This window comes from Crinia signifera, chromosome 4 (genome assembly GCF_055691185.1).
Source record: "Crinia signifera chromosome 4, ASM5569118v1, whole genome shotgun sequence".
NCBI lineage: Eukaryota > Metazoa > Chordata > Amphibia > Anura > Myobatrachidae > Crinia > Crinia signifera.
In genome coordinates this window covers 193,357,167-193,377,326 of record NC_139220.1, presented here as the reverse complement: position 1 = coordinate 193,377,326, position 20,160 = coordinate 193,357,167, and the positions used below count along the sequence as shown (strand labels likewise).

The 20,160-nt window shown below is 41.8% G+C and overlaps 1 protein-coding gene across 1 annotated transcript in view; it reads left to right on the top strand.

Annotated features, from left to right (window-relative positions):
* LRGUK (leucine rich repeats and guanylate kinase domain containing) overlaps positions 1-20,160 on the top strand; it is an 81,176-nt gene that overhangs the window by 22,147 nt on the left and 38,869 nt on the right. Inside the window, exons 3-6 of the mRNA XM_083183326.1 lie at positions 6,406-6,487; positions 7,591-7,691; positions 12,538-12,619; positions 18,632-18,756. Coding sequence (XP_083039452.1) covers positions 6,406-6,487; positions 7,591-7,691; positions 12,538-12,619; positions 18,632-18,756 — 390 coding nt within the window. The remainder of the gene's footprint in view (positions 1-6,405; positions 6,488-7,590; positions 7,692-12,537; positions 12,620-18,631; positions 18,757-20,160) is intronic.

The following is a 20,160-nucleotide window of genomic DNA, read 5'->3' as shown; positions in this document are numbered from 1 at the left end:
CCTAGAATGTCTGTGTGCGTTTACATGTGGTAGGGAATATAGATTGTAAGCTACACTGGGGCAGGGACTGACGTGAATGTTCAGCTATACTCTGTAAAGCGCTGCGGAATATGTATGCGCTATATAAGAAACTGTTAATAAATAAGATCTGGTTTAATGCTTACTCCCAAGCAGTACTGTGACACAGGGCCAGAGACAGCTTGCTCTGCTTAGGGGTAGAAATACATGGGTGTGGATTAAAAGGTCTGTAGTTTCTAGGTAGATAGTCAATAGATTGACACCAAAAGGTCAACATGCAATATGTCGACACAGACAATATGGTGACATGCAATAGTTCGGCACATACAAAATGTCAACATGTAATAGGTTGAGTCTAAGGGTCGACACAAGCAACATGTCGGCATGTTGATACATGAAAAAGGGTTACATGAGTTTATCACAGTTTTTTGTCACTGTTGATACCTGTCGACATGGACAGCCCAATTAGTGTAGTGTGTACCCTGGCATGGTTCATTTCACTCATCATGTCCCAATTGTAGTCCACGTGGATGGTAAAGTGTCAAAAAGTAAAAAATAAAATAAAAAAATTGTGAATAGCTCATGTCAACCTTTTAATGTGTCAACCATTGACACGTAGACTTCTTTCTTATTCCAAGCTTTTCTCATCATCAGCCTAGTGCATGTCGACCTTTTGTCAGTGTTGACTTATTGCAAGTCAACCTTTTGGTATAGACCTATTGATTGTCTACCTGGACACTCTAGACCAGGGGTGGGAAACCTTACCGGTCTGAGTGGCCCGCCCACCCGTCTGGTAGTTCTCACGAGATTCCTCTCAATCAACAGCAGCCGGAGACTGTCAGTCCTATTCAGTGGCAGCCGCCAGAGCGTGGGACGGCTGCAGCAGGACAATTTGTAAGAGACATTTTTACATATGGCCCCCGACGGATTTTTTACCCATACAAACGGCCCTTGGCACAAAAAAGGTTTCCCACCCCTGCTCTAGACCATTCACCGCTTCCTGAAATATGCTATTTCTGCATTAGCTTTATTTAACTTACATTATTATTACATATGCCCATTTGATAAATTACTTTGCAACAGCCCCTTAATTAGCCATGTTAAAATCTTTTCAGGGTTTGTTTGGGTGTGTTATAACGTCCCAACAGTTGTGATTCCAATGGTCAGTAAACCTACATCGTAATCCCTACTATTGGTACTCTGACAGGAGAGCCAGCGCATCAAAGCCCCTTGTGGGATCGCTGCGCTCGCCACAGGTTCTATTTTCTCTCTATCGGGTCGTGGAGAATAGCCCCTGAAACTCAGCATTCCACCTGTCATGCATTTAACAGACAGGATTCCCATGTCGGTATACTGACTATCAGAATCTGACTGTTCGGAGGTCATCCGGCACCCGGTTTGTTTCACTGTGACTGAAGTGGAAGCAGCCAATAGTCAGTGATGGAAAGGTCCAGCCTTGAGGCAACCCCCACCGCACCCCAATTTCTCTTATGAGCACATAGCATGAACAGGAGTGGAGCCTGTAAGTGGGGACAGGAATATACTGGTGCACAGTAGTAGTGCAGTGCCCCATGTAAATATGGTCGTTAGTTGCCTCTCTAATGCTACAGGAAGCGTGCTACCCAGGCTTCAAATCAACAGTACTCTTTATTACTGTTTTGCCTATTCGTTTATGCACTCTGTAATTCAGAGTTGCCTACCCTCCCTGAATGGCCGGAAATCAGGTCCCCCTCCCGGCCCCCTGAAAAGGTGGGCAACGCTACTGGATACCAGCGCCGAAGTGCTGCTGACAGTCTCCTCTCCGGGCTTCTCCCGGAGTGGTGACTTTAAAAGTAGGCAACCATGCTGTAATTGTTCACTGCAGATCCCTTGTGGCGCCATATAAATAAAGGATACTAGTAACAATATATTAAAATAATCAAAAATGCTGGTGAATTCAGTAACCTGAGGTGGTACTGTAGTACGTTTATGTTGAAATGTATTTATAAAGAAAAATACAACTGCAATATTGTGCCACACTCGCTCTATATTTGTAAAATGTTCCAAGACTGTGTTCTCTGGTGACATAATCTGTGTTCAGTAGAAAAATACATAAGGGATCATGGGACTTGTAATACGCTCCAGCTGTGATTGTTATTCTGGAAAGGGAGAAGAATCCTTTATCCTAAATTGTTTCCAAGACCTTAGATACCTGCACTAGGGGATGTTTCTCTGTCCTAGAGGCCTAGTGAAGAATTCTTATGCCTCGCACAAATGCTCCATACTATAAAAAGCATTAGTTTAGTTTCTTAAAAAATAGAGCCTGATCATTTACATTTGGCAAATAAGAAGATATGTTTCTATTGCCGTCATCTATCAACAAAACCATTATGGCTTCAAACAGAGCTGTTGTTCCATAATCAAAAGTTGGGTTTATTTATATGTTTAGTCCTATTTATTTATTGTTTATTTATATATAGCTGATCCATAGTTGCCTACCCTCCTGCATTCTGCAGAAGACTCCCTGAAATAACAGCAATCTCCCTCTCTCCCTCATTATTCTAGCAATCTCCCTCATGTCACTTAGCCTACATTACACTGTTACATCATAGTTACCTCTCCTCCTGCATTCTGCTGGAGACTCCCTGAAATAGCAGCAATCTCCCTCTCTTCCTTATTAGTCTAGCAATCTCCCTCTTTTCACCTAGCCCACATTACACTGTTACATTTTTGGGGAAAAAAGGAATGAGAGATAGATACATTTACATTGAATCATCAGCACCATTTCCCAGCACTTTAGCAATTATAGTAACTCTTACTAACTGCTTTTGGGCTCATCTACATTTGTATATAAGTCATTATAATAGACTCCTCTCAGATGTAGCAGTACATACCCACAATTGTAGGTTCCATGTTCACAATCTTTTACATTGACATGCCCCCTCAATGTTGCGCTGTGCAAAATTCTATTACCAGCTATAATCTCCCGGAAGCTAGTTTTTAAAAGTAGGCAAGTATAAGCTGAGCATGTTCTGCAGCACTGTCCCTACTGCATAAATGCACACACTAGGGTCCATTTATCAAAACCCAATTACCCTGCGGGGCTGTTTTTGGACTGTGGGAGAAAATCTTGCACAGACACAGGTACAACATACAAACCTTGCACAGACACACCCTAGTCTAGAACAAACCCTTGACCTCAGCACTGTTACGCCACAATGCAAGTGTTCTCTTATTTAATATTAATAATGCATTATATTTCTTAAAAATATTCCTGCGCTTTCTCTTCCTCAGGCACCTTAAAACTAGTCTGTGGGTAAATGCTAACATGAAACACTTTAATTACTTATTTACTTACTGGGTTTGCTTTTCCTATTGGAATATAATTCTAGACAAAACCTTTATTGTATTGATTTTTCCTATTTGGAACAAGCTATCCATATTGTTCGAACAAAATAAATGATCTACTAAGAATAGGTTGGTAACATGCCTCCCAACTTTTGCGTATTCTAAAAAGGGACCATAGGCGATTGGGACAATCCGAGTGGGCATGGTCTCTGAGGGGCATGCCCAGCACTCCCCACACAGCTGGGCATCCATGGCTCTCTAACCCTGTAGAGATGTCATGCACATGTACACGAGGAATGGCCAACAAGGCTATTGCCATCGATGGTGATAGTGCAAACAACCATCGATGGTAGCATACTATGTGATTTATGACCATCAATGGTTTTAACTATTGATGGCCATCCCTTTTCTTTGTCTGATTGGCCCGTATGCTAATCAGAACCTGGAGGTGGGAATATTTATGGGTATTCAGTTAGGCTTTGACATCTGGTTCTCCCCCATTGATGGCAAAACTATTCTTTATTGGCCATAAGCCATCGATGTTTTTGAATCATTGGCAGTGTTATTGGCCATCCCTATTGTGCATGCCATCCATCTTTATTTGCCTTAAGATGCCCACACACGGTGCGATGTGCATTTTCTACTAGTTCGCATCTAGTTCAAATCACACGTGATACACTAAATCAGCGTGTGATTTGACCTAGATGCAACGCTATCTAGTACAAATAGTACTGCCTACACATACCTTTTTTTACTTTGCATCGCATCGCAAGCCATTTAGAAACAAGGTGCGATGTGAACTGCAAGCGATGCGTTTTGATCTACAACTTTCAAAATGCATCCAACCATTCTGTCATTCTTGTATGTACTGTACTATAGAGAGGGGTGTAATTGTTTCTCTGTAGATTCAGATTATCATGACTCTGGAAGATGTCACTGCTAGTAGCACATAGCATTATTACCTCCTGATAGTCCAGCACCAATGTGTTTCATCAGCTCATTGGAAGTAGATTGTTGCTATCACACAATATAATTTGCTAAATTATTGATGAGGTAGTGAGGCTCATTCCTCCCATTACTTCTGGATATATAGCGTGGGCTTTGCAGTCTGGGACTAAAACAGTTAAAACATATCTCCCAACTGTCCCAATTTTCAAAGGAATTGTGACTGTCCCACTAACAGGCAGCAGCGCCCCACAGTGGGGGGTGGCATTTTTGGAGACACTCTATCCCTCGCTGCTGGGGTGACCTCTTCAAAACCAGCTGCTCTGTCATAGGTCAAAATTATGAAAATAAACAGTTTATCAGTTTATCTTTGAAAATTTGTCATTTGATGGTGGCTTGAGACTCCAAATCTGAAATGGTTTCCTCAGTTTGGAACTGCGTGATTGTTACCAGAGATGCCAGCTTAATAGGTTGGGGGCAGTATTTCTGAACGTGCATTAACAGGATCTGTGGAATCCACATCAATATTTTGGAATTGAGAGTGATGCCCTATGCTCTCTCCTGTAAGCCTCCACTTCTCATATTTCATTAGAAACAGGTGGTCCTATTTCATATTTCCAGCTTTTCAGAAGGCTTCCAATGATGTTTTTTTTCCTTGGTGCTTTGAATGTTGCCCATGCTTTATGCCCATGCTTTATGTACTGATTCTCTGAGGTGTATGGATTCTTTATTAGTTTTGATTGATGCACCAAAGCGCAGCTGGGCAACCTCAAAGGGTTTGATCACTCAATGGGTAACTTCCACCATTTGTCAAGCATATTTTTTATCAAATGTTTCTGTTCCGGCCTCTATTAGGGCCCACTCAACTCATGCTGTAGGGGTGTCTTGGGCTGTGCGGCATGGTGTTTCTGTAACACAGCTGTGCAGGACAGTAACCTGGTCATCCATGCACACTTTCACAAAATACTACCACTTCCATATGTTTGGAGCTCGTGATTCTAGTGATGGGCATATGATTCTACGAGTAGCCAGTTCCTTTTAGCTTGCTGGGAATTCCCAGAGGTAATGGAGCATCCACCAGATGAATGCAATTAGAAATTGGATTTTTCACTCACTGTAAAATCCCTTCCTCAAAGTCCTGGGGAGGCTAAGCTTTCTCCCGAACTTGTCTGTTTTTTTTTTTTCTTTTTTATACCAGTTTACCTGTTATACTTACAGGTGGTTTAGATTAGTTTCCACTGGCTCATTCTGTTTATTCCTCTGTGTGACTTTATTGAACATATAGGGGGAAATTTACTAAGATGTATATTCTACTTCACATGTGATGTTGCTATGGGCAACCAATCAGAATCTACTTTTTTATATTTAGCACCCTCTAGAAGATAGTAGACAGTATCTGATTGGTTGCCCATAGCAACATCACATGTGAAGTAGAATACACATCTTAGTAAATTCCCCCCCTAGGGCCATATTCAGATCTGAGCTCAGTACAAATTTGATCGGAAAATGGACAAAACCATGTGCACTGTAGGTGGGGCAGATGTAACATGTGCAGAGAGAGTACAATTTGGGTGGGGTGTGTTGAAACTGAAATCTTAATTGCAGTGTAAAAATAATGTGCCAATATTTACCCTGTACAGAAACAAAATAACTCCCCCAAAGCTAAACAAATGCCCCTTTTCCAAACAAATTTGTACTGCTATCAGATCTGAATAAAGGCCATAGTGTGGTATTTTGAGTCTGCCACTAAAATAGTTAAATCTGTCTTCTTCCCCATAAAAAAACTCTCCATCAGCACCTCAGTATGAGGGAAATGTAATGGGGTGAGAGAATCAGAAAGTGAGAGATTTGGTAAGAATTCTCCAGGTTTTTTTTAAAGCTGCAATCATTTACACTGCAAACTTGCTGCTTTAAAAAAAACCTGGAGATTTCTTACTAAATCTCTCACTGTCTGAATCTCTCATCCAATTAAATTTCACCTTATATATCTAAAGGTAATATAGTGTCCCCCAGATGAACTTCAAGGAAGGATTTATAGTGAGTAAAAGCTAATATTTTTTGAAGGACTTGTCAATATATTACTGTCATTAACATTTTTTTTTTCTGTCATTTCAGGCTCGTAAATTACTTGATATTCAAATTCTTTGTAATTATGTTCACCTGCAAAAGTTGGATGTGTCCTGTAATGAAATCAGTGGTATGTATAATATATCAGCTACAGTATGATGAGGTTCTAATCATCAATTGTAGATTGAGTTATACAGTAGAAACCAACTAGAATACAATACCTGACATTTTATTCTCTGCTTAGTCCACATTTTATGCTTATAACCTTCACACATTGAAAGAGGCAGAGCCCTCATTTTAATAAGAGTACTCACAATTTACTGTAGACCTCAAAGTCATGTGGCATATTCTGCTCCATTTTATGTATTGATGGGATGTATTTTATATTATTATCAATAGAATTCTAATTTGTTCTGATTAACATACCTTTATTGCTCACATTCACTCACTATGGCTCTGTCACCACTCCATGTAACCCATCATAAAAGTCACAAAAAGTTTACTACTGCTTAGACCTTGTCTACACACATTGGACCTTATTCTGGTCCGTACGCATGGCCACGTGCATTCGCAGGGGTCAGATAGTTTTGCATGTGCTGAGTGCGTGTGGCCACTGCGAACAAACTGTTTGCTGGGTGCATGCACCCATCCTTGCGAACTAAGGGTGGGGGCCATGTGGTAGCTGGTCGGTCCATTAGCATATGGGAATACCCAGCGTTTCGTGGGTGTTCCCATGAGAAGGCTGTGCATTCTCATGCTAATATGCCGATGATGTGGGTGCGTGGAGCAGGCAGCTGACATCATCAGATCAGATCAGACTTCCCTCTGAATGTGCACGCAGATCTAAGGTTGCTCTGAGAAACCTTAGATCTGCGTGCACAATCCACATCATTTGATGGTCGGCGACCATTGAATGATGTGGGTGTTCCCCAGCAGGCTGCAATTGGATTTTTATGTAAAACATCCATTCACAGCCAGTGCGAACGTACGCGCCTTGTGAATGATGGGCCGGCATACCTCCATTCACAAGGCGGGATCTAGTTCATTCGCAAGGGTGCGAATTCGCATCCAAGCAAATCAACCAGAATACCCACCATTGTATCTACAGTATTTGGAAGAAAACTACCTTTGTTGGGGAGTCTTCTGTAAATGTTGTATGCACATAGAGTAAGGTGTATACTGTATATATGTGTTGTGTACTTGTGGTTTTATGTAACTGTTACTTCTTTCTAGATTTGTCCTGTATCTGTTACATGCCATACTTGACTGAGCTGAATGCATCTAACAACAAGCTGAGCACATATTTTGATTTTGTTCCACCTAAAAACCTGATGGTAAGTACGTTACAGATGTGGTTACCTATGGAAAGTCTCTGATTAGTGCATGGATAGTGACTGAGCAGAGATGGCTTATTGTAAAGAAAAAGTGTCATATCTATAGAAAACAAATTTTTTTTTTGGTACTTGTTTCCTAGCACGGCGCCCACGATATTCAGTAGTATGGCATTGTATTAAATTTTAAATTGTATACCATTGTATATGGCATACAATGGCATACAATGCAATGCGATTTTAAATTGTATAAGCACCCTAATGGTTTTTTTCAATGTTAAATGGTCCGCCTATACGATTTTTAATTGTATAAGCACCTTACAATTTTAAATGCACCCCCACCCCACCGCCACTATCAACGCCAACCCGAAGCGTGGCGAGCGCAGCGAGCCCGCTAGGGGGGGCGGTATGCGTCCTCTAACCTTTTCATACCCCCACTATCCACGTCAGTGTGGAGTTGACTTTATATAGTGTGGCGAGCGCAGCGAGCCACCGAGCCCGAAGCGTCACCTTATTAACCACATTAAACCACGAAACCCTTACACCTCCATATTCTTAGTATATCTACCATAACCTATATATAGTACCATAACTAAAGATCCTTTTCCCCTCATACTGTTACTAACTTGCTTGCTGTAGATCACTTCTGATAAATTAGTTCCTTTCTGTAGCACCCCACAACAGTGCTCAGGAAGCAGCAGCCTAACATGAAGGTCTCAATGAGGCTGCTGACAGTTAGGAGCAGGAATCACCATATAAGGACAGGCAGAGCATATAGGGGACTAATGCTGCAGAGCATGGCCCTAGGATAGGATAACTATGTGGGAAAATTAGTAAAAGACTTCTGCTGTGGCCATAACAATAATATACAGCAATATGTGTGTATGTAGCAAAACTATAGAGGGGTTTTGCCATATTTTGTCCAAAGCATTTAAGCATGAAGCAAAGTCTAGTGACCCCAATTTTCCTAACCTATCCTATATGTTCACCAAACTTTTAATATTTACATTATATTGCAGTTAAATAAACTCACATCCCAGATACAGAGGGGGAAATTTACTAAGATGTGTATTCTACTTCACATGTGATGTTGCTATGGGCAACCAATCAGAAGCTACTTATTATTTATTTAGCACCCTCTAGAAGATCGTAGACAGGATCTGATTGGTTGCCCATAGCAACATCACATGTGAAGTAGAATACACATCTTAGTAAATTTCCCCCAGAGTATGACATCCTTATTGGATATTACTGACACAACAAAATATAGTATTTTACCTGTGCATGATTAAAGAAATCCACAAAACATGTCGGTGATACTTTAGGATTAGGACTGAGTACACCTGATTTTTTAGAATATGTTGAAATGATGCCTGAGAGTTTTTTCCACTATAGGGCCAGATGCACTAAGATACAAAAGTGATAAAATGGACTCGGAGAGTGATAAACAAACAAACAAAAATGTCAGGCAGGATGTTATTGGCCGGCTGTTTAACACTCTCCATTTTATCACTTTTGAAGCTTAGTACATCTGGCGCATAGTCAGTTAGACGTCTTTCTTTTGAAAGAATGGTATTGCGTTCCCTCTTGTACATGTATACCCCCCCCCCCGCCCCTGCAGTTTCCCATTGACCATTGATCCTTTAACCTGAGACTCTTATGGGCACTTTCCCATTAGAGCTTTCAGATTAACAGCCTGTTGTACATTCTAGATCCCACAAGACATCTAATACCAGCAGGTTTGTACTTACTCGCCCACGTCATTTTTCCCTATTCTTTTCTGACCACCTCCAGCTATAGACCACATTATATTATGGGTACAATGCTCTGATAATCCAGATGCCATGACTAGCATTCTTACCCACAGAGTTTACATGTACTCTCTTAACACAATGTTCCTACCTTTGCACATGTCCTTACATTGGAACTAGTCAGTGACATTATACATACAGTTTTGATTTTCTGGCCATTTGTCAGATAATATGAATGATAACTTTTCATTCACTCATGGTTCATTCACCCAGTTCTTAATACTGTGTATTGCCCCCTTTAACATCAATGACAGCTTGAAGTCTTTTGTGGTAGTTGTGGATGAGGCTCTTTATTTTCTCAGATGGTAAAGCTGCCCATTGGCAAAAAGCCTCCAATTCCTGAAAGTTCTTGGGCTGTCTTGCATGAACTGCAGGTTTGAGATCTCCCCAGAGTGGCTCAATCATATTGGGATCAGGAGACTGAGCTGGCCACTCCAAAACCTTCACTTTATTCTGCTGTAGCCAATGACAGGTCAACTTAGCCTTGTGTTTTCGATCATTGTCTTGTTGGAATGTCCAAGTACGTCCCATGCGCAGTTTCCGGGCTGATGAGTGCAAATTTTCCTCCAGTATTTTCGGATAACATGCCAAGTTTCCAGTGCCTTGTTGACTCCTCTCCAAATGTTACGTTTATGGTTGTGGCCAAAAAGTTCAATTTTGGTCTCATCCCTCCAAATTACTTTGTTCCAGAAGTTTTGAGGCTTGTCTCTGTGCTGTTTGGAGTATTGTAAGCGGGATGCTTTGTGGCATTTGCGTAGTATTGGCTTTCTTCTGACGACTCGACCATGCAGCCCATTTTTCTTCAAATGCCTCCTTATTGTGCATCTTGAAACAAGCACACCACTTTTTTTCCCAGAGAGTCCTGTATTTCAGCTGAAGTTATTTGTGGATTTTTCTTTGCATCCCGAACAATTTTCCTGGCAGTTGTGGCTGAAATTTTTGTTGGTCTACCTGACCGTGATTTAGTTTCCACAGACTCCCTCATTTTCCACTTGTTAATTAGAGTTTGAACACTGCTGATTGGTACTCAATTGCTTGGATATCTTTTTATATCCCTTTCCTGTTTTATACAGTTCAATTACCTTTTCCTGCAGATCCTTTGACAATTATTTTGCTTTCCCCCAGACACGTCAGTGCAGCACTGGATGAAAGATGCAAGGGTCTTTCAGGAGACCAGAAACTCACTGACCTTTTTTACACGCACACTGATTACAAGCAAACAGATCAAAGGTGAGGATGGTTACCTTTAGTAGCCATTCAAACCTGTTTGTGTCAACTTGTATGTATGTTATCAGGCCAGGGTATGTAAACTTTTGATCAGGGTCATTTGGGTAGTTTTTGTTGTCATTATGATTTAAAAAGAGTAAACACAGTTGTTTGACAATAAATGGCTTCACCTAACCACTAACCATGAGTGAAATAAAAGTTTGTGAGTTATCATTCATATTCTCTGACAAATGGCCAGAAAATCACAAATTCTGATAGGGTATATAAACTTATGAGCACAACTGTACTGTATGTATGATCTACATGCAAGGCTTTGCTGCTAATATTGCAACTTGCTTTTATCTGCTGTTTTAGCGACTCTATGGTCTTTAAGTTTATACTGCCTTTACTTTGTGATTTGACAGTATAATATTCAGTTTGTGGCCTGTAATGACAAGAGAGAGAGGCCCCCCTTGTCTAAAGTAACCCGGGCTCCTAAAGGCTTAATCCGAACCTGATGCAGGGGGGTTTCCAGGTGCCTGGAATCCCCCCCCCCGCACTTCCATCCGTCTAGTAGCTCAGACAGAGCAGAGCGCGGAGCCGCTGGCAACGTGCAGCTCCTCCAAGTAGGATTAGAGTTATAGCTGGGCTGGAAAGCTCATCTGTCTATTGAGCAAACAGGTATTTGGGGGTGGGGAGGTTTGTAGCGACAAGTTCAGCGGGTTGGTTGCAGGTTGCGGATAAGTGCGGTGGGAGGTTGGTGGGAGTAGGTTGTTTGGCTGCAGACATTCATCTTCAATAAATAAAGCTGCTCAAGTGAGTTCTCTCCGACCCAGGGGAGGGTGGTGGTGGTGGAGGAGGGGTTCTATAATAAATTATGATTGTGGTTACTTATGGGCTCAATAGTGGTTTTGTTTTCTGTTTATGCAAAAGGGGTTGTAGGTGTGTGTATGTATACTATTTGTGTGTGTGTGTGTGTGTGTGTATGTATGGCATAAAGTGTAATGGGCAATACAGTGTGAGGCATAATGTGTAAGGGACATTACAGTGTACAGCATGATGTGTAAGGGGCATTACAGTATTCAGCATAATGTGTAATGGGCATTATGATGTGCAACATAATGTGTAAAGGGCAATACGGTGTGCAGCATAATATGTAATGGGCAATATGGTGTGCAGCATAATGTGTAATGAGCATTATGGTGTGTGGCCTAACGTGTAATGGGCATTGTGGTATGCAGCATAACGTGTAATACGAATTATGGTTTGCAGCATATTGTGTAATGGGCATTACGGTGGCATAATGTGTTAAGTGTGATGATCATTATGGTGTGCTGTGTATTGTGTAATGGGCATTACGGTGTGTGTGTGACATAATGTGTAATGGGCATAAAAGTGTTATTGGGCATTTAGGTATTATTATGTGGCCATGCCCCTTACTCAAGAAGCCACACCTCTACGGTGCACAATATCCCTATTTTTAGGATGGTTGGAGAGCACCAATTCTAGTTCTTGCACTGACACACACACACACACACACACATACTTAATGTTGACATTATGTTGGATTACAGTTTGTCATTTCATTGATGATCTCAGTCCTGGGTATCCTCAAACCTGGGAATCCCATGATTAAACATTTTTAAATCCCAAATTGTGGGATTGAAAAAATGCCCCGGGATTGGTATACCCATATCTGACATTAGAGCATGTGGCCCCATTAGAGTAGGGCCCATTGGAGATTTTACCACTGTGGGTAACATGATAGTACATAACACGCTACATTACTATGATAATTAATATATTTTTTCCCCCTGAATTTTTTCCGCCAGGTTGTGGATTTGTCATTTAATGATATAACCAGCATGAAGGATTTATCTGCACACAAGTCGCTGACAAAGCTCTTCTTAAATAGTATCCTTTGCAAATGGAAAACTGTTTAATTAGGAATTATTTTTATAAACTATTACATTTTCTACTTTATTTGTCTCTATGTGAATTTCTGAAATATCAATACATAATGTAATTCGTACCATTTGCAATGACAATATTATCACAGATCTCAGTAATAATACCATTATAAGATTAGAAAAATATATAATTGAAAACAATGTGTAACATGTATCAAAGTACAGAATTCAATACCTTAGCCCATGGGGTGTCTCTGTGACCCCACTCCTCTTTAACCCATGTTTTTTTTAAAAACTAGAACAATTAGTGACCTTGCCTGTCACATGTTTTTTCCTAACGCTTTCCTAACAATGGCCCTTATTCACATCTGATTGCAGTACAAATTTGTTTGGAAAATGGGCAAAACCATGTGCACTGCAGGTGGGGCAGATGTAACGTGCAAAGAGAGTTATATTTGTGTGAGTTATTTTGTTTCTTTGCAGGGTAAATACTGGCTGAATTATTTTTACACTGCAATTTTTAGATTTCAGTTTCTACACACCCCACCCAAATTTAACTCACTCTGCACATGTTACATCTGCCCCACCTGCAGTGCACATGGTTTTGCCCATTCTCCAAACAAATTTGTACTGCAATCAGATCTGAATAAGGGCCAATGTGGCACACATTCGCTAGCTTTTATGCCTTTCTGTTTAGTTTTTATTTATGTTTATTTATAATTGGGTCAAATGGACCCCATAGTATCTTCCATGTAATATACAGAGGGGCAAAGAAGTATTTGGACAGCCACCGATTGTGCAAGTTGACCCACTTAAAAGGATGAGAGAGGTCTGGTACAATTGAACTGTGAGAGACAGAATGTGAAAAAACCCAACATTGGGCGAAATGTAATAGAGGTCGATTTTTTTTTTGACAAAAAACGGCCAAAATCGTACGTTTTCCAAAAATTGCACATGTAATAGGGTGCGATTCGCGGTAAAAAAACCAACACTTTTTGCCGCGAATTTGCACATTTTGAAGTGGTGATTTTTAGTCACACTTCATTTCGGATCCAGATGTTTTCCCATTATAAAGTATACAAATCACACTTGTAATAGGGTGCGATTTTTGTTAAACGTTACCAAAAATCAACAAAAAATTAGACCAGGTTCTGACAGGCGAATTTGACAGAACCATGCACAGATCACTGAGATCTGTGCATGGTTCTGTCTTTAAAAATGTGTAAAAGTTAAAATTAAAAAAAATAAATGGCGTGGGGTTCCGAGCATAACCAGCCCCAGGCTCATTGAGCCGGACCTGGTTCCAAAAATACAGGGGACAAAAAGCGTAGGGGTCCCCCGTATTTCTAAAACCAGCCCCAGACTCTTGGACCGGTCCTGGTTCCAAAAATACCGGGGACAAAAAATCTGGGGGTCCCCCGTATTTTGAAACCAGCACCGGGCTCCAACAGCCCACGGTGTCATACCACAGCCGGGGGACACTTTTTACATAAGGTTCCCCGGCCATATCATGAGCACCATGGCTTTTTCAGCCTTGGACGGGGTTCCTGGGGGAGTGAAGAACTCCCAATAAAGGGGTCCCCCCCATGCTTCACCCGTCCAGGGCTGAAGCCCGGGGCTGTCACCGGCGTCCAAAGGCCAGTACAATTACCAGCAAGCCTCCCCCACATGCTGGGACTTGGCGAACCACAAGTCCCAGCATGCGGGGCATCAATCGGCACGCTAGGACTTGTAGTCCATCTGTAAAAAGAATGTAAAAAATAAAACACACACACACAGAAAAGTAAAACTTTATTAAACACACACACACCTCACTTTTACACCAACTTACTTACCGCAACAGGGTCCAGCACTGCCTCCCTCCTCCAGAGCCAGCTCACCCCGCACTGGCAGTGGGGTGAGCCGGCTTCCTGCAGTGCTGCTAACAGATTCTATAGCGCTGTCCCAGCGCTATAAAGGCTGCTAGCGTCTTTGGTTCGATGCATCTCCATGGAGACGCATAACTCAGCCCTGATTGGCTGAAAGCGTCTCCATGGAGACGCATCGAGCCAAAGAGCAGCGCCGCAGGAAGCCGGCTCACCCCGCTGTCAGTGTGGGTTGAGCTGGCTCTGGAGGAGGGAGGCAGCGCTGGACCCTGGTGCGGTAAGTAAGTTGGTATAAAAGTGAGGTGTGTGTGTTTAATAAAGTTTTACTTTTCTGTGTGTGTGTTTTATTTTAACATTCTTGTACAGGTGGACTACAAGTCCCAGCAGGCCCATTAATGCCCCGCATGCTGGGACTTGTGGTTCGCCAAGTCCCAGCATGCAGGGGAATTGAAGTTCACCTATATAAGCAATGTTATCTATAAATGAATTAACCCTATCAGGCCACGTCCAAAGGCCAGGGACGCCCGTGACAGCCCCGGGCTTCAGCCCTGGACAGGTGAAGCCTCGTGGGGTAGACCCCATTATTGGGGGGGGGGGAGTCCCCACTCCCCCAGGTACCCCATCCAAGGCTTAGCAGCCACAGTGCTCATGGTATGGCCAGGGGACCTTATGTAAAAAGTGTCCCCCGGCTGTGGTATGACACGGCGAGCTGTTGGAGCCCAGTGCTCGTTTCAAAATACGTAGGACCCCCAGATTTTTTGTCCCCCTTATTTTGGGAACCAGGACCGTTCCAAGAGTCCGGGGCTGGTTTCAGAAATAAGGGGGACCCCTATGCTTTTTGTCCCCCGTATTTTTGGAACCAGGTCCTGCTCAATGAGCCTGGGGCTGGTTATGCTCAGGAGGGGGGACCCCACACCATTTTTTTTAACACAAAATTGCACATTTTAGCAAAATCACACATTTGAGCAAAATCGCACATTTTCATGACTAAAATTCGCACGTTTGTATGACTAAAAAATCGCACATTTTAATGACTAAAAATCACTCAAAATCGCATGTGAAGTGAAATCGCAAGGCAAAAATCGCACCCTATTACATTTGCGAATTTAACACAAAATGTACGATTTGTGCACATGCGATGTGATGCGATTTTTCAAGATGGCCAAGAATCACCCCCTATTACATTTCGCCCATTGTATGATTTTTAAACAATTTATTTGTATATTCTTCCAGAAAATAAATATTTGGACACCTTCCAACCAGCAAGATTTCTATCTATCACAGACCTGTTACTTCTTCTTAAAGAAGCTCTTCTCTCCTCCACTCATTACCTGTATTAATGGCATCTGCTTGAACTGGTTATCTGTATAAAAGACACCTGTGCACACCCTAAAACAGTCAGACTGCAACCTCTCCACCATGGCCAAGACCAGAGAGCTGTTTAAAGACACCAGGGACAAAATTGTAGAGCTGCACAAGGCTGGGATGAGCTATTCGACAATATGCAAGCAACTTGGTGAGAAGAGATCAACTGTTGGCGCAATTATAAAAAAATGGAAGAAATACAAGATCACTGACAGTCTCCCTCGACCTGAGGCTCCATGCAAGATCTCACCTCATGGGGTATCAATGATCTTGAGAACGGTGAGGAATCAGCCTAGAACTACACAGTCGGACCTGGTCAATGACCTCAAGATAGCTGGGACCACAGTCACAAAGGTTACCATTAGTAACACACTTTGTCATCATGGATTCAAATCCTGCAGTGCCTGAAAGGTCCCCCTGCTTAATCCAGCTTGTGTCTAGGCCTTTCTAAAGTTTGCCAGTGACCATCTGGATGATCCAGAGGAGGATTGGGAGAATGTAATGTTTGCAGATGAGAGCAAAAAATAACTTTTTGGTATAAACTCCAGTCGTTGTGTTTGGATTGAGAACAATGATGAGTGTCATCCCAAAAACACCATACCCACTGTGAAGCATGGGGGTGGAAACATCATGCTTTGGGGCTGCTTTTCTGCAAAGCGGACATGACAACTGATCTGTATTAAGGAGTGAATGAATGGGGCCATGTATCATGAGATTTTGGCCAAAAACCTCCTTCCCTCAGTAATAGCATTGAAGATGGAACGTGGCTGGGTCTTCCAGCATAACAATGACCCCAAACACACTGCCCAGGCAAATAAGGAGTGGCTCAGTAAGAAGCATTTCAAGGTCCTGGAGTGGCCTAGCCAGTCTCCAGACGTCAACTCAATCAAAAAATCTGTGGAGGGAGTTGAAAGTCCGTGGTGCCCCGTGAAAGCCCCAAAACATGACAGATCTAGAGAAGATCTGCATGGAAGAGTGGGCCAATATTCATGCTACAGTGTGTGCAAACCTGGCTAACAACTAATGGAAACTTTGACCTCTGTAATTGCCAAACGACGTTATATTAATGAATTTGAGTTTAACTATTTGATTGTCCAAATATTTATTTTCTGCAAGAACAAATAAATTGATTAAAAATCCTACAATGTGATTTCCTGTTTTTCCGCCCCCCTCCTCCCCCCACATTCTGTCTCTCAGAGTTGAAGTGTACCTATGATGGAAATTACAGACCTCTCTCATCTTTTTAAATGGGTGAATGTTGAACAATGTAAATGTTCTTATTTGAAAGTGGCTCTCCATTGGATCTGCTACTAGCGCTAGGGCTGTTGAGCCTGACTAGACGTTGGACCTGAAAGGGTTAATAAAACTGCCCCAGTATTACTTATCAGTGTTTTAGTGTTCCTTGATATCTGTAATGATGCCCATACACATATGGTGCCCAAGTGCTTTTTATTCCACCACCCGATTACACATGCCACCTATGATGCCACATCGGGTGCTGGAAGAGGTGGAGGGGGTATTGCTGTGCAGGAGGGCTGGCATGGGGTGGTAGTCAGTGAAGGGCGAGAGAATTTGAAAAAACTTTTAAAAGACTGGGCAGCCCTCTGATTGGCCGAGAGAGCTCTCAGCTAGTTAGAGGCCTCACATTCAGGTGGCCGGTGATTGACTGAAAGAGCTCTCTCTCAGCCAATCAGAGGGCTGCCAAGTCTTTTGAAAGTTTTTTTTAAATTCTGCCTGCCGCCGCTGACCACCACCACACGGCAGCCCTCCTGCATAGCGCTCTGCTACACCGCTGCCAGCTCCCAAAAACTGCCGCCCACTGCCAGCACTCCTGCATTGTGAATGATCACATGGGGTTAAAAACCACATGCGATCGCTCATGCAATTTGCTAAATATTATGTGCAGCACATAATATCTATGGGTGCGACATTCGAATGGCGGACCTGCGCATCGCATCGGGTTACACATTCAATGTGCATTCAGTCCTTCGATTTATTGCATAGGTGCAGTTGAAATTGAAGAATTGTATGCAATATTGCCTTAGTGTATGGGCACCATAAGAGTACAGAAATGATATACTCATTGATGATGCCATTTATTCAAACATACAGCATGTTGTCAATACAGTACATCATTTTATAAAACTAACAAGTCACATGACTAGTAAGGCTGCTTGACTGCTGTGTGTTTGAAATAGACAAGCTGAAGCTGTATGGAGGAGCAACTAGCAATATGAAGGGCTAAACTGTGTCCAGGAGTGCAGAGGGCCTGGGAATGTTGGAGTGGACCGATGTGAGCCCTGAGCCAGCTGTTTAGGGTGACAAGTGCATCCTCTCACATTACAAATTGCTGCATGTTTCATTAACTATTTTTGGAGGGGCAGTGGTCATGCCTCCCTGCCATATAACTCTGACTATGTCCAAGTCCTAATGGAATTTGAGGGCAGGTGTACTAAGCATTGTAGAGTGATAAAATGCTTGCCGATGTTCAACTATGCGAACATCGGCATTGCGTGCGGTTTGCATGCACCTCTTTAACAGGGCATAGTGAGTTTTAACCTCCAGTTCCTGACCCATTCTGCTGATGTGGAGATGTATACATTGCTGCATCTGGCTGGGAATATGCTCATATACAGTAGCATGCAAAAATATTTGTAAAAAACACAACCTAAAGATATCTACTGTAAAGCTCACTTCCCCTCTTTACGATAATTCACCCTGCACAAATCTTATATATTTTCATGTATTTAAGTGTTATTTTCTTGATCATTTTCCCTTCTGTACAGATAATAGCATACAAGATATAACTGGTTTAGAAAAGTGCACCAGCCTGACACACCTGAGCCTGTCTTACAATAAAATCTGTACCATCAGTGGACTTGGTAACTTACCAATCAAAACACTCTCTCTGGTATGTATTTTATATAGTTGGGGCATAATAATAATAACACTGTAATTGGCCAGTAAACGCTGATTATGTAGGTCGGCTATCTATCCTCCATGTGATACAAGTCGCATTATACATAACACGGAAGCTCTGCGTGACTCTGTAGGGCCGGGCATCTTTTTTTGCAATTTTTTCCATTAAAATTTGTCTTATTTGCAAAGTGGAGTAGATAGGATGCACAAGCAACTTCTGTTGATTAAAATGATATGCAGCATGCCTATATTCTATGTGTGACTGCTGCGGTATCTGCATAAGAAATGGAACAGTACAGTGTTCCTGGAAATCACTGTAATGTAGCTTTTCATTAGTATACAGTTGTGGGTTATTTTATTATCCAGCAACTGAAGCATTTAGTATTTACAGAATAAGAACAGTTGTTTTTTTTTCCAGAATTTGGAGCACATGACTAATATATTTAAGCAACCTCCAAAGTTTTCCCATCTTTTCCCATACTATCATTAATATTGCCCTTATTTGCATATCAGATCTCCTCAGAGTGATGGCATTAAGGTAGCATGCCAGTACGTATAACATGCTCACAGATTATTTTCCTATTTACTTTCTTGTGTCCCTTGCTCCCACCATTATAGACCTCTTAGTTCTAGAATTTCCTGTGATGTTCCCTCTGTGGTTCTGTGTGTGTCAGAATGCTTTAAAAACAGCAGGAGGTAATATCTGAAGACTGGAAGCTCAAAGTGTTTTCACTTTGCAGAGATCATCCTCTGTCTCAAGTATCCCAGGAAGTCTTCTAACTTTCCTTTTAGTCATACTGTACTGACGGATCAACAACAGATCAAAATAATAACAACATTTTAGCTGTTTTTATCAATGTATATTGTTTCATATTTGTTATTTTACATTTCGGATATAAAGAGCATGTTTTATAAACTCACTCAACCCTTTTGATTCACAAGAGAAAAGTGCACTGGGGAAAATCAGAGAAGTTTAGATCCTGGGTACATACAGTATAAGCAGTAAAGTGTAGTGAAGCCATCCATGCTTGGGTTTCAATATCCAGTTATTATTTTGCATCAATGGCTACAGTATGATATTTCAATGACCTCTATGGAGGCACCTCGTTTTAGACATCAATATGCGTGTATAAGATATACTGCGTCCTTCAAGTTTGCTTATTTTCATGACCTTAATATACACATTAATCCTATTACAGGCTCGTAAAGATGACTAATGAAAAGTGAGCACCTTTTTTAATATTACCCTTTACCCATTTTCTTAATGCAGTGTATCCAGCTCGGACCTGGGAATAACCCTGTTAGTTGACTGTTTAACATAAACACACAACCTGGGTGAAATGCTTGGTGAGAAAGCGGTATTAGTAGGTGGTTGTGCAAAATAAAGCAGCTAGTT